Source organism: Phocoena sinus, chromosome 6, assembly GCF_008692025.1.
Source record: "Phocoena sinus isolate mPhoSin1 chromosome 6, mPhoSin1.pri, whole genome shotgun sequence".
In the NCBI taxonomy this organism is placed as follows: Eukaryota; Metazoa; Chordata; class Mammalia; order Artiodactyla; family Phocoenidae; genus Phocoena; species Phocoena sinus.
Genome location: NC_045768.1, coordinates 70,245,303 through 70,260,294, shown reverse-complemented (window position 1 = coordinate 70,260,294; position 14,992 = coordinate 70,245,303). Strand labels below are relative to the sequence as shown.

The window sequence follows — 14,992 nt, the reverse complement described above, 5'->3', positions numbered from 1 at the left end:
GGTTAAATCCAAAAAAAGACAATTCCATAAATACAAAATGGAAGAACAATTGGAGTGAGAAGAAAAAGAAACAGGAGTTTCACTGACCATCATCTCATTGACCTATGGGTCAATAGGGTTGACAGCTACTTCTCAGGAAAAAAATTTTTAATTAACATGATGGTATTGAAATGCTCAGTATGGATCAGACCACATCTATACTACCGTATTCAGCTCTAAGAAGAACATTTCATAGTGACACATCCTCAACACCAATAAACTAGAGAATTCCTTGCAAATAACAGTGAAAAGTCAAAACCATTTCATGTGGAGAAGTAAAGAAACTGATGAAGAAAAGAAAGGAGGGAGGGGAGGGAGTAAAGGATGAAAGGGAAGAAAAGGAAGGAAGAGAGAAACAACACAAGATAGGATGCAGATGGGCTTTTTAAAAAGCTTATTTTGCTTTGTTCTGAGAAGAAGGGGGACTGATGGGTAATCTTAGGAAAATGCAGGTCAATTTAGAAGTACTTGCTAAAAAAAAAAATAATAAATGGTTGCCTTGCAAAATAGCATGCTTCCTATCACTAAAATATTTAATTAGTCGTGGGATGGTTGTCTCTCGGAGAGGAAAAGAAGTGCCTATAACCCGTGGGAAAATGGATGACATTGCCACTAAGACCCCTCCCAACTCTCAAATTCTTCATTCCAATAAAGCTGATTTGTTAAGTTATTAAATGTATTTATGTCACTAGTCCCATTAGTTCCAAATGACGGATCTCTTTTTTCCTCACCTATCTTGACTATATTAACAAGCCACAGATTTCCAGAAATATTGCACAGAACACACTTATAGAAGTATTTAGGCTTGTCAGTATAGGTTGATGACGATGAAGGCAAACACCTACCAAAGAGCACAGAACAGGGTAATGCAAGCATCGTATGGAAAAACTGTACACTAGTTCAAAACATCCGCCTATACATTGCTTTGTTGCCCACACAAAACAAAAGCTTTGGAAAAGCCACAGGAGAATTCACTTGAATTAACTTTTCTCTGCCTTGATTATAGGAAAGCCTATTTATGAGCCATAAAAGAGTCACTCTAGTGACTCCTTGCTAACACAAACTTAAAACAGGTCATCTGTGACCTCAAGTGATCACCTTGAAAAATAATCACAGATTCCCTCCATCAGCTAAGCAGCATGGTGTTCAGATTCTAGGCAAACAACAAATCTAGATGGTGGGATGGGATAAATGAATCACTACACCCAAATCACAACAAGCTGGCAACTGGAATTTTTTTTAAATCTGTAGTTATAGAGACATTAGCTCAAATCTACCTCTCCCCTGAATTCCCTAAGCATTTTATCCATACCTCTGTATGGATAAAATACTTCATCCATCTACTCTGAATTATACAAATATATATACTTGTTTTAGCTCTCTTACTAGACTGTGGTCTTCCCAAGAGCAGGATCCATCAGGGTCACCACATATACTGTAAGGGGACTTGTGAAAACTGGAATCTAGCCAGCACTCAGCTGGTCAAGCCCTGCGTCCCTAGGGCTGCATCTGCCCAGAGAGATGCCTTTTTTCCAAACTTACACAAAAAGGACATTTTTTTTTCCTTATAACCCTCTCAGTCTCCAGCACAAGGAAAAACTTAATGCAAAATTATTTTCCCTGAGAAGTCTTTCTTATAATTTCATTCCTACTATTCCTAAAATGGACTATGTTGATTTATATTTCTGTGAATTTAGTTAACATTGTATATATTAAAGTGAAATCTAGATTTGTTATCATCTCCAAAACCCTGCAAGCATTTCTAGAGCTGTTTGCCAGATCACATGGGCTCTATTTTAGGTACAAAAATAACAATCACCACTTACTAATGCTGGTGCTATATTAGTGAAGGAGGAGGAAAGGCCTTACCTGCAAACATGGAACCATGTCGCAACACAGTTGTAGCATCTGTTGTTCCAATATTGATGGTTGTTCTTTGTCATAAAGAAGCCGAGGGTGAAGTAAGACTTTGAGCAGAGCTAGTCGGAGTTTAGCATATTCTTGTAACTGGGATGGTTCACAATACAGATACCATAGAAACGGTGCCATTATTTGGATACATGAAACTTCTGACCTGCAAGTAAGCCATGGAATGCATAAGCCAGTAACTGAGTTAAACAGAGTACCAAGCAAGTAAGTGTCAAACATCAACTTAGAGCTCATGACATATCATAAACTATGATACCATTGAGTGTATCTTTTTTTCATGACTCTTCTATTCCACCATGACCCACCTAAACCCATGCCAAACAGTTCTTTGTACACTGGGGAGAATGACTCAACACCTGGAGCCCACAAGCCTGATGCCCAGGACTAAGACGGCCTCTACTTGCACACTAGAATAGCATCTACATCTCCAGGACCAGTCTTTGGTGAACATCAGAATCATCTGAGAACCTTTCTAGAATTGTAGATTAGGATCCATTTTTCCAGGAGTATGCATGCATTTTTGGAAAAACTCGACAGGTAAGGTCCTATGTAAAACAAAGACATACAGACATCCCAAGAAGATGATGATAACAGTTAACATTTACTTGTCAACTTGTTAGCACTCAGAGTGTGCAAGTTACTGCACTTTATGCCTTTAAACTCAGTCAATCCTCACCACAACCCTATGAAATAAAAATATTATTATCCCATTATGCAGATACAGAAACTGAGGCAGAGAGGGGTAATTTGTCAAGTCCCTCCTCTTAAGTTCTTCCCACTCAGAGGAGGAAGACTTTACATATGTTTCGGATCTATTTAGATTACAATACATCCCAATAACTCCAAGTCCAAAGACACTAACATGCCAGGATGACCTTTCAGATATAAAAATTTGATCATATCATTAATCAGCTTGAAAAAACTTATGCTTAAGATAAAGGACTTAGCCCAATTCACAAACCCTTCATAATTTGGCCTCTTTCCAGTCTCATTTCTTGCTTTTCTCCACTCTCCACTGAACTACACTAAACTTCTTTCAGATCTCTAATCAAGCCATCTGGGCTTTCTTCTCACCTGCTGTTCCATCTACCTATAATACTCTCCCCTTTCTCCCTAATTTCTCTCATCTTTCAGTTCTCCCTTTAAAATGACTTCCTGAGGGCCTTCCCTGATACCTAGCCTTGGTCAGATCCCCATTATGTGCTTGCACAGGATAATGACTTTATTGTCATTATTTATTTAATATCTCCATCCCCTGACAGACTATAAGCCAATGAGGGCATGAACCATGGATTTCTGTTTAATGCTGTATCCCAAATAACTGTACACACTAGGCCCTCAAAGAGATGCTCAATCATTAAATGAATCGATTCATTTACACTAAGTTATAGAGTGGATTTACAATTAGCATGCATCGATTAAGTATCACAATTTTAATATTTTTCATATTGATTATACACAAGTTATTACTAGATAAGATATAAAGATGAACCAGGCATTATCTATCCTTAAGAAGCATATAGTCTAACAGGGACAATCAGCTCTGTTTCTGGACTAGAGAATAGAAAGTGAAAACTGTTAAAAGAAAGGTATAAAGTGCAATACTTATTGGAGGAAATGGCATTTGGGTTATGCCTGACAACATAATTTTATAATACTATACATCCCATAGCAATGTGATTTCAAAACACCATTAACATTAATAAAAATTAAAAAGTTACCAAATTGATTTAATCTATTCATTTATTTGCTTGACAAAATTTCTGAGTTCCTACAGTATACCATTCACTCTTCTATGTGCTAGAAACCAAGCAAGAAACAAAAACAGATGAAATCCATGCTCTGATGAAATCCATGCTCACAATCTGGAGGGATTTTTTTTTTTTCATGAGCACAAACACACAATCCATAAAAAACAAAAAGACTTGTGAGTTCATAATTATGAAACATATGGCTTCATCACACTACCCGCTTTAGGAAACTAAAAAAAGTTTCATAGATTAAGCAAGTAGACAATGTATGTATGGGTTAGAATATGGAGCCGAAAAGAGATTTAAGAAACATTGTTCCTCCATCTCTCGCTAATAATGTACTCCCCAAAGAATAAATACCAGCCAGGTGTCAAAAACATCCATGAATAGCTTATCAGTTTTCTCCTACTTTGAAATGCTGAAGGTGAAATGCAAGGTTCATACAAAGAAATATATTTCCAAGTTGCTGTTAATATTTGACATCAGGAGCATAATGTTGAGCTTTCCTAGAACAATATACTTTTTAAAAATCTCTGTGGCTTAATCTGTCCTGATTTTAGATTTTGCATTTCCTATGTGGTATCTGATGATCTACTATCACTGCAGTGGGGTATGCAATTAACAGGGCTTAAGGAGAAAAGGGAAATAATAAAACAGATAACCTGAAATCCCAAAGTGATTAAGAATGTTTAAAAATGCAACCAATTGTGCATGTATCTACACACAAGGCTTTCATATATGTTCACCAAGGATGGAGAAGCAGTGGGAAAAGACTTGTAATGAAAATCAAAACACTGAGCCTTTGGGACCAACTCTGCCACTAGCCATGTGACCTTGAACAAGTCATTTAATGTTGCTCTCCTTAGTTCCCTCATCTGAAAAACTATGTGTTAGACTAGATAATCTTGAAGTATCCAGTCCTAAAGACCTTGACATCATTGTCAATTTACCCAATTCTCGGTTCTATAATGGTGAAGTCTTAACACCACAGGCCTTCTACAAATCAGTGCAGAATTTAACTGGAGAATCATGCCCCCAAAAATGTAGCACGAAGATACACTGCTATTTCAAGACATCTGTTGATACATTCTATTAAAAGTGAACCCATATATTTAGGCTAGCACCCTTCTACTCTACCACCTCCAGCGAGGTTTCTTCCCACATTTGTAATACAGTTTGTAATACAGCTATATTCTTTGTGTGACTTGATAGCTCATTCCTTTTTTCATTCCTGGGATCTTTCATTCCATTTCTGGGATATATATATATACATACATACACATACACACACACACACACACACACACACACACACACACATATATTTGCATACATTAAAGTTCACTTTTTGTGCTGTAAAATTCTATGGGTATTGATAAATGTGTAGTGTCATGTATCCACCATTACAATGTCATATGAAATACTTTTACTGCCTTAAAAATCCTCTATACTTCACCTTTTTAACCCTACCTCCCTCCCCCCAACAAACCCCTGGAAAGTACTAATCTGTTTGTCACTCTACAGTTTTACATTTTCCAGAATGTTATATAAATGAAATTATACAGCATGTAGACTTTTCAAAAAAAAAAAAAAAGTGAACCCAGCTACTCTAATCAACAATTCCTAACACAGAAGGAGCTAGAATACAAGCTATTGTCACATTTTGCCTCCTTCCTATAGTTGTGAATCACTATTTATATTCTTATTAAATTACCAAACTTCCTTCATTACCTTCTAAATGACAATGTAAAAACTACTAAGTTAACTTACTCTAAAATTAAATCTCAAGAAACTAACAATCTGCTGAAAGTGCAAGCACAGTGATCAATTTCATCCTGCAAAGAACAGTCTCATAGTGCAAAAGTAGAAATGAGACAACTGTAATTATTCTTTGCAAATAAATATAAAATAATTTGAAACTTCTATAAAGCTCTAGATAGTATACTCTAACACTCCAGAATTCAAATGAAAGGAATAAGTCAATGAAAGCTTATCCATAAGTAAACCAAACTCAATTAATAATCTCTTCTCCTTATGACTATCTGGACATATATCATTAGAAGAACTACTTTCAAATTACAATATAATAATCCTTTGAAATGAAACAACCAAAAAGTAAGTTAATTATTTGCTGACTAACTAAACCATTGGAAAAGAGAGATATTTGTAAGGATTACCCTAAAAACAAGCTAACAACAAATATGGCACATCAGCAGCAACATGATTTTTTTGCTGCGGAGCACAGGCTCCGGATGCGCAGGCTCAGCGGCCATGGCGCACGGGCCCAGCCGCTCTGCAGCACGTGGGATCCTCCCAGACCGGGGCACGAACCCGTGTCCCCTGCATCGGCAGGCGGACTCCCAACCACTGTGCCACCAGGGAAGCCCAGCAACATCTTTTAGAAAGTATCCCAATCTATTTAACAAGAGAAACTTCATTAAACAAATGTTTATAAATTTGTTATTTTTGCTTTCTGACATGGATGAACAAAGACTTTTTTAGTAAATATTAATATCTTACCTTCGAAAATGCAGTCCTAGGTGAGGGAAGAGAGGATGATAATAATGTTTATTTTAAGGTATTCATTCAATTGTTACATGGACTTTTATCACTGGCAAATGATTACAAGTTTCCCTATATCTCTTTAAAGCTTCCTGTAGCAGTATATCCTGCCTGGAAATTCCATTTAAAACTGAAGTTATAGACTCAGAAATAATGTTCTAATACATTGTATGTATAGGACACTCTAAGACCTTCAAGAGCAAGAACACATGAACGTGGCTAGTGTGGTAAACTCAGGCACTGGATTACATGGGACAATGGTACCATCCCATCATGACCTTGTGTGACATACTAAGTATGCAGTGATATAATATTTTAGGAGGCACTCTACAACCCACTGCCTAGGCCCCACCAATCTGTGGGCCTCATGTGTATACATATATAAATTCAACATTTATAAAGCACCCAAAAATGTGCCAGGCATTATTAATATGAAGAATATTGAGACACAGTCCCTGCCCTCAAGAAAGTAAGAAAGTTTCACAGTTAATGGAGGAGAATAATTATAAGACCATACAGTAAGTATAATGATGTTAGAAATCACAACTGAAGTTACTAAGGGAGCATGTAAAAGAGACACCTAATTCAGCCTGTGGTAAGTACACACTTCCTAGGAGAGACAATACCTAAACAGAGATTTTCTTGATTTTTTTTTTTTTAGTTTTTTGGCCACACCACACAGCATGTGGGATCTTAATTCCCCGACCAGGAATCAAACCCGTGCCCCTTGCAGTGGAAGCGTGGAGTCTTAACCTCTGGACCACCAGGCAAGTCCCTAAACAGAGATTTAAAATACAGAAATTAATCAAGAAAGGGCTAGGGTATTAGTCAGAAAAAGCACAGAGGCGAGAAAACAGCACTGTTTCCTGTGTGGAACCAAAGCAAGTCGGTGTATTGCTGAAATACATAATTCATAAATTATGAGATAAAGATAGGAGAAAATAAAATTGGTGAAACAGATCATACACAGAGCCTAGCATGACATAATAGATTTCGTCCCGTAGCCCAGGGATTTTCCAACTATTTCAGAGACCAAACTATTGTTTTCCAATAGAAAGCTTCCATAAGATATCAACACGTAAAAAAACAGTCTATAAGAAAAAGAGCTGAAGGGGTGTGAGGGTGTTTCCATGCTTAGCCTATACATTGCAAGTGCAGTTTGAAAATCACAGCTGCAGTGACTTAAGAAAGGGCGTGATGCAATAAGATCTGCTCTCTTGATGCGTCACCCTGATGGATGCTTAGAGAATGGCCTTGAACAGGACGAGATCGGAGGCAGAGATGCCAGTTAGGAATAGGTGGCAATAGCCACAGTAAGAGATGACCGCCTGAGCCAGTGCCATAGTAACAAGGACGTGAGAAAGCTTTGAGGAGCATCAGAAGGCAGAAGGCCTTGGTGAAGCTAAACTAACTGCACATATGGCAGCTATCTGGTCCCATTTGGCAGGACTGCTTAATCCCAACTGGCACTGGTTTCTAATGGAGAGATTAACTCACTAATCAATTTCCAGAGGGAAGAACCTGTCTTCCATATGTACCATGTAGTAGTTTACCAAATATTTCCAATCAACTTTCCCAACTAACCAATGCTTAGTTTATTTAATAATAGCTTTTCTCAGAGTCAATATTTCAACAATCAGTAAATCTGGTAGGATTTTTTTCTCTTACTCTTAAAAAGAAAATAGAAAACTATATCCTGCTCTAAGACATTTCCTTACTTCAGGAGAAAACATTACAATCAAAGCAGCTTAAAAGAAAAACTCTAAAATTAGCATATACTATACATCTCCCTCATTTATTTTATTTTACATTACCTTTCAGGGCATTGCTGGAAAAAAGTTGTCAGCTGTTGCAAAAGTACTGGCCAGCAATCAGGTCTGTGTTCAAGCACAGTGATCAAAGGCTGAGGATGGTTTCTGAAAAACAGAAAGTCACATTGGAAGCTGTCATTTCAGGACTACACCTTCTTAATATCCAAATATAGCTACAAAAAAGCCACTACCATCTAGATTCAAAATTGTCACAAAAATATCATTTGCTGCATTTGTTGCAGAGTTGGCTCATTAGAACTATGTTTTTCCTATATCTAATTCTTTTCCAGAAAAGAGAATAAACCCGGGTCTTAGAGACCCAAATTTGACAGCAGACTCTGCTATTTAATAGCTCTATGACTTTGACCAACCTTCTCAATCCAGTAGCTCTTTCATATCCATCCCCTTGATTCCTGCATTCTTGGAAATCACTGGCCACCTCCTCCTCTTGCTGATCTCTTTCCAAACCTGGAAGGTTCCATTTCCTCTAACACTGCCCCAACCTATAAGCGCTATCTCTCCGTCTCTGTTCCCACTTACCCCCATTTTTCTCAGTATATGGTTCTGTGTTTCCCCAGTATACTTAAGGTGAGAAAAAAGAAAATATTTCTTCCATATCAAATAAACTCTGCAAATTATAAATTCTTGAAATTTCTGTTGAACAAGGACAAATCTTTTATCTGGGCTACATCGATTAAGGTACCTAAAAGACTATATAAAATAAAAGATCTGAAATGTGGAGGATCCTCATATAATGGGGTTTAAAAAAAAAGGAAAAAAGCACAAACAAATTATTTTAAATAGTTCAAAAAGTCTACTAGAAATTGTAAATTCATTAGCTTTTTAAACTATGAAGTACTAAACAAAGTTTTGATGTGGCTTTTTTTATTGCTAGTTTCAGGTGTACAGCAAACTGATTCGGTTATACATATATACATATGTATATATCTATATTCTTTTTTCGATTTTTTTCCATTTTAGGTTATTACAAGAAATTGAATATAGTTTCCTGTGCTATACAGTAAATCCTTGTTGTTTACCTATTTTATATATAGTAGTGTGCATCTATTAATCCCATACTCCCAATTTATCTCTCCCCTCTCCCTCCCCCTTTGATAACCGTAAGTTTGTTTTCTATGTCTGTGAGTCTGTTTCTGTTTTGTAAATAAGTTCATTTGTACTACTTTTTTTAAGATTTTTTTTTTTTTTTTTTTTTTTTTGCGGTACGCGAGCCTCTCACTGTTGTGGCCTCTCCCGTTGCGGAGCACAGGCTCCAGACGCGCAGGCTCAGCGCCCATAGCTCACGGGCCCAGCCGCTCCGCGGCATGTGGGATCTTCCCGGACTGGGGCACGAACCCGTGTCCCCTGCATCAGCAGGGGGACTCTCAACCACTGCACCACCAGGGAAGCCCTAAGATGTTTTTTGATGTGGACTATTTTTAAAGTCTTTATTGAATTTTTTACAGTTTTGCTTCTGCTTTATGATTTGGATTTTTGGCTGTGAGGCATGTGGGATCCTAGCTCCCCAACCAGGGATCAAACCCACACCTCTTGCTTTGGAAGGCGAAGTCTTAACCACTGGACCGATGGGAAGTCCCTGTACTGTTTTTTTAGATTCCACATATAAGTGATGTCATAGAGTATTTGTCTTTCTCTGTCTGACTTACTTCACTTACATGATCATCTCTAGGTCCACCCATGTTGCTGCAAATGGCATTATTTCATTCTTCTTTTATTTTTTTTAACTTTTAATTTTATTTTGTAGTCGATTATCAATGTTGTGTTAATTCAGGTGTACAGCAAAGTGATTCAGTTATACATATACGTGTATCTATTATTTTTCAAACTTTTTTAAAAATTAAAAATGTTATTTGAAAAAAATTCAAAGCATATAGATGCATCTATCTTTTTTACATAAAAAGAATCATATGCATAATACTTTTCTTTAATCTTAATTTTTTTTTTTTTTTTTTTTTTTTTTTCGGTATGCAGGCCTCTCACTGTTGTGGCCTCTCCCGTTGCAGAGCACAGGGTCCGGACACGCAGGCTCAGCGGCCATGGCTCACAGACCCAGCCGCTCTGCAGCATGTGGGATCTTCCCGGACCGGGGCACGAACCCGTGTCCCCTGCATCAGCAGGCGGACGCTCAACCACTGCACCACCAGGGAAGCCCTCTTTAATCTCAATTTTTAACCCAATAATATAGCACTAGCAATGTTTAAAAAAAGAAAAAGATCAGTTACACCCAAATGATTTTTTACAACAGCCTTCTTGGTGGTTCTCAAAATGGGATCGCCTTACCAGCAATATCAGCATCACCTGGGAACTTGTTAGAAATGAAAATAAATTCTCAGGCCTCAGCCAGACCTAACAAATAGCTCTCCAGACAATTCTGATGCACTGCTATAAAGCAGTGGTGCTCAACCCTGGCTGCATGTTTGATTTAGCTGTGGAGCTCTTTTTAAAATACCAATGCCCAGGCTTCAATTATACTGGGGTTGCTAGGAGTGGAGCCCATGCATTAGTAATTTTTAAAAACTCTTCCAGCAATTCCAATGTGTTGCCAGGTTGAAAACCGGTACAAGTGAAAAACCACAGAAGAGGGAGGTTAGGAGTTGGGAAGTTTTCTGATTTATCTCTCTCTTAAACAGAAAAGTATGGCATATCCATCACACTGAAACCCTCATGTTAAACACCTCTCTGACACTACTACAAAGTTTCTGGTTATTATAACACCATCTCTCTACTTTCTCCTCAACCTCACCTAATCTATTAGACACTAACTTCACATGCTGGCAGCCTCCTGTTTGTTAAAGCACAGGCTATTTCTGACTGATCAGATTACTGCCACTGCTAAGGGATCGCTCCAAGCAACTTTTTATGCCAAAATTCAAAGATCCTATCAAAATCACATTTCCAAATTCCAAACTCTTTGGCAGTTAAACCTATCTAGAATTTGCTTCTGCTCTAGTTGCTACAGATATGAAGACACAAATGTTACAAATCCTTAAAGCCTCTCAGGTATGTCACATCAGCCAAACTTCTTAGATTATGAATTCAGTAGGTCATGTTCAAGTAAACATGAATAAAAAGGAAAGAATAGCAACTGCAATTATTTTAGCTATGGGTTTTCCTTCTGACAAGCACCATATTGAAATGAGGAGCATCAGATATGACCATCTATTAATCCTCCAGCTAATGGTGGCATTCATGACTATTTAAGAGGAAAATCCAACAAGTTGCCACATAGTTTTTGTGTGTTCATAAAGCACTTTAGTGCTTTGCAATACTCTTCCCTTATAAGTCACCCCCTAACTCCTCCCACCCCTCAATTCCCACCCCCAAAAACTGTCAAGAATCTATCTCCTGTTTAAAAACTGTTAAGAATCGATCTCCTTTCAAAAACAGTCTTGTCCAGATTAAATCACATCAACAGAGGTAAGAGATAGTAATTTTAAAGTAGGATTGGGAATGATGCATATATGGCAAACAACTCTGTTATAATTTAGCTTCTACCTCACTGGAATTGTGGGACCCACTCTGCTTTGTTGCATGAAGTTGAAGGCCTGCTTTGCTAGCACTGGGGTTCAGCAAATTCTTTTTAGTATCTCAGACTTAAAACTCTAAAGATGAGATTAAGAAGAATATAAAATAAGAATTTATCCAGATTAATTACTGACTTAGACATCTGGATAATTAACTTTTCCAGAGAATTGATTATGTCAGATCCAAGTGGAAATACTGTAGGAATAATATACAATATTGATTCCAAGAAGTTAAAAACCTCGAGGGAGAAAGGAAGTCCAAATTAAAAACGTTGAATATTACTACTGATTAACATTGATTACCAATATTATACTATTTCAACTGAGTACAACTAACTTAAAATCAATTATAATTGCCAAAATTTTGTTTTAATACTTTGAGCAAAGAATGAATTTGAAGCAAAGAGCTAAATTCTCCCTTGTGAATCATCAAACTGGTATGTGAATGCACATATAAAATAATATGTAAAGCCTTATGCTTTATAGAATGGACACAGTTTTTAATTCAATATACTTTATCGTGCAACTGCCATACATGAGGGGTTCTCAATCTCGGCACTATCGACATTTGGAATCAGATAATTCTTTGTTGTTGGCATTGTTCAATGCACTATAGGATGTTTAAGAGCATTCCTGACCTCTACCCACTAGACGCTAATAGCATTCAACCTAGGCACACGACAATCGAAAATGTCTCCAGACATTACCAAGTGTCCCCTGGGGCCACAGTTGTCCCTGGTTAAGAACCACTGCACTAGGTAAAACGGCAAGCACTATGAGGCACAAAACTCACAAAAACACGGTACTAGCCCTGAGTTATTCAAAAAGACTATTATCCCACCTTCATCCTTCTTTATACTGAATCAAAAGCAATCAATCGATCATGCTCAAAATTTGAAGATTCTTATGGAAATATAATCATCAAATATTAACATTAGATGCACAAGAGTAACGGTAGAGTAGAAACTAGAAGACTTAAAATGGAAAACAAATGTAAAATTATTCCTTTGCAAAACATAGAAGCATGTTCCAAAATAAACAAACGGCATTAAATATTATGCATGCTAATTTGGTATGATAGAAAATAGAGTTATTTTCCATTTAAAATATTATAACTAGAGCATTTAAAATGTCATAAGGAAAGCAATTATACTCCAATAAAGATGTTAAAAAAAAAGTCATAAGGCTAAGTATAGTTCACTCCTGAACTATTCAAGGATTGATTCTTAAATTAATGGATTATTCAAGATTTTTCTTTTCTTTCTTCTCACTCAATGCTTGTTAGCCACTTCTTTCAAGTACCTCACTTCTTTCAAGTACCTCCAACTGAGAAAGGTCAAGGTAAATGGAAGAATCCACAATTTAAAGTAAATTTTGCTCTTCATTAGAAGGACTGTTGATCAAAAAAAGAAATAACGTGGTACAAAAGAACACCAAAACAAAACCTGGGTTATGCCTTAAAATGTCAATTATATCCAAACCTGGTATTCAAGGCATAAAGAGTGAGTTGCCTAAAACACTTTATTCAAAGTGATAGATGGGTTGAACATACAATCAACCTGATCACTTGTAAAGCAAACAGTGACAGGCAATAAGCTCTACAATTATGAAAAACAAACACAAATGTGGGACAATGAAATCATTATTATTATTTATATAAGCAGGGCCTACATAGCATCATCCAAAGCATTTACTGTTATGCTGCCACAACCATGTCTCAGAAGAAAGACTAGAAGTGGAGAGGTGATGTGAAATAGTGGAGGAAAAACACTGAACTAAAAGAGTCAAGAGTTCCAAATTCACATTCTGTCTCTGCAACAAACTGTGTAATCTCAAGCAAGAGAATAACCTCTCTTGGGCAAAGTTTCTTCATCTGTAAAATGAGGAAATCAGACTAAGTACCTTCCAGTGCTAAAGTTATAGAACCCAGGTCACCCATTAAAGCCCTAATCTTGGTCCTGCTCGGGACCAGAGGTGGAACCAAATCCTGTAAAGGCAGAAACCAATAAAGATGGCTCTCAACTATTAATAATTCTATGCCAAGCTTAAACGGCTTTAAGGCCAACGTCTAATAAAATCTAGGGCCTCAAAACAGAGGTCTCCTATTTTTATCTCAAAGAAATAAAGCATCTTATATTTTTTACTTCAGAGAGAAATGCAGTGCTATATCCAGAATAAGCCCACAGAAAATTTTAAATCAAGATTTCCTAACTCTTGAGACATCCAGTAGATTCTGTTTTCTTCTTAAAAGAGAATAACATTGTTTCTAAAATTGAAATCAACACAAACCAGACAATCAGGTCACCCTTCATTGGCCTCTAGTGCCTGTAATTTCTCCTTCACTGTGTGGTTATTATTATTGTTGCTGTTGTTGTTGTTATTTTTCTGCCATAGATGAGCCAATTTGTTGTGTGTTCTTTGGCACTTTCCCATTTCATGATTTGTAAATGTTTTAACTGCCATTTTAAGTAAAGCATTTAATACAGTAACTAGCACACAGACTATTCCATAAATGGGGTACTATTATGATTATCATGCAGGTAAATTTTTATCTTAAACTAGAGCATAAGCAGCTTGAAAGCTGGGTGTCTATCTTCTTACTCTTATGTTTCCCTTTCAGTGCCAAATGCACATCTAAAATAAATGTAACAAACACACACTTTCCCCAAAGCACCTTTTTAAACTCTTTGAATGGATCATGAAAAACCAACATCCCAACCCCTCTAAGTACATTGTTTCAAAGTCCACATTGTTCGGAGGAAAAAAGCACAGAGGAAGCATGCAGAGTTGGTACCTAATACTTCAGGGCTCCCTGCCCTTTAATAACATTGTCAACAACACAGAGCAGTAAATGCATCTTAGCAGAATGGAGTGGGGGAGGGAGTAAATGATAAATTTGTGGTTCCACTAGACTAGCGCAGAGACAACAATAAAATAAGGTATGTAACTAGATTCACCTTTCCAAGTATAAATACATCAATCTTAATAGAAAAGAGGGAGCAAAAAAAAAAAATTAGTCTTGTAGTAGGCAAAAAGCAAAAGTTACTTGTAACCTTTGGGTCACCTCAACCTTTCTGCTACATCTCTGAATGTAGGAAAGCTATGATTTGATTTACATCTTAAATTCAGCAATAGACACAGATTGCCTTTTCTGTGTGAGGAAACAATGCCTACAGTCACCATGCATTTTCATGTATGCAGCTGTGACCCTGGCGCTTTCAGAAGCATAGCATAGCACTTACTACATCAAATATGCATTTTAAAAGCATTTCTCTACCTGCTCTGAATTTTGATTTGAAAGAGCTGGTTAGAAGCCAAAGTGGGATTAAAAAAAAAAAAAAAGCTCTGCAGACTT

The 14,992-nt window shown here is 37.0% G+C and overlaps 1 protein-coding gene across 7 annotated transcripts in view; it reads right to left on the bottom strand.

The window, feature by feature from the left end:
- The window catches only part of FOCAD (focadhesin), a 314,089-nt gene that overhangs the window by 227,901 nt on the left and 71,196 nt on the right, over window positions 1–14,992 (bottom strand). For 6 of the 7 annotated variants that reach the window (XR_004350331.1, XM_032634650.1, XM_032634653.1 and 3 more), the window contains 2 exons: window positions 8,096–8,197; window positions 1,909–2,113 (listed from right to left, as the gene is read on the bottom strand). Coding sequence is in view for 6 of the 7 variants with exons in the window: in XM_032634650.1 (XP_032490541.1) it covers window positions 1,909–2,113; window positions 8,096–8,197 (307 nt within the window). In the remaining variant the exon portion in view is untranslated. Of the gene's footprint in view, window positions 1–1,908; window positions 2,114–8,095; window positions 8,198–14,992 lie in introns of those variants that run through there. The other variant, XM_032634655.1, reaches the window with a different exon arrangement.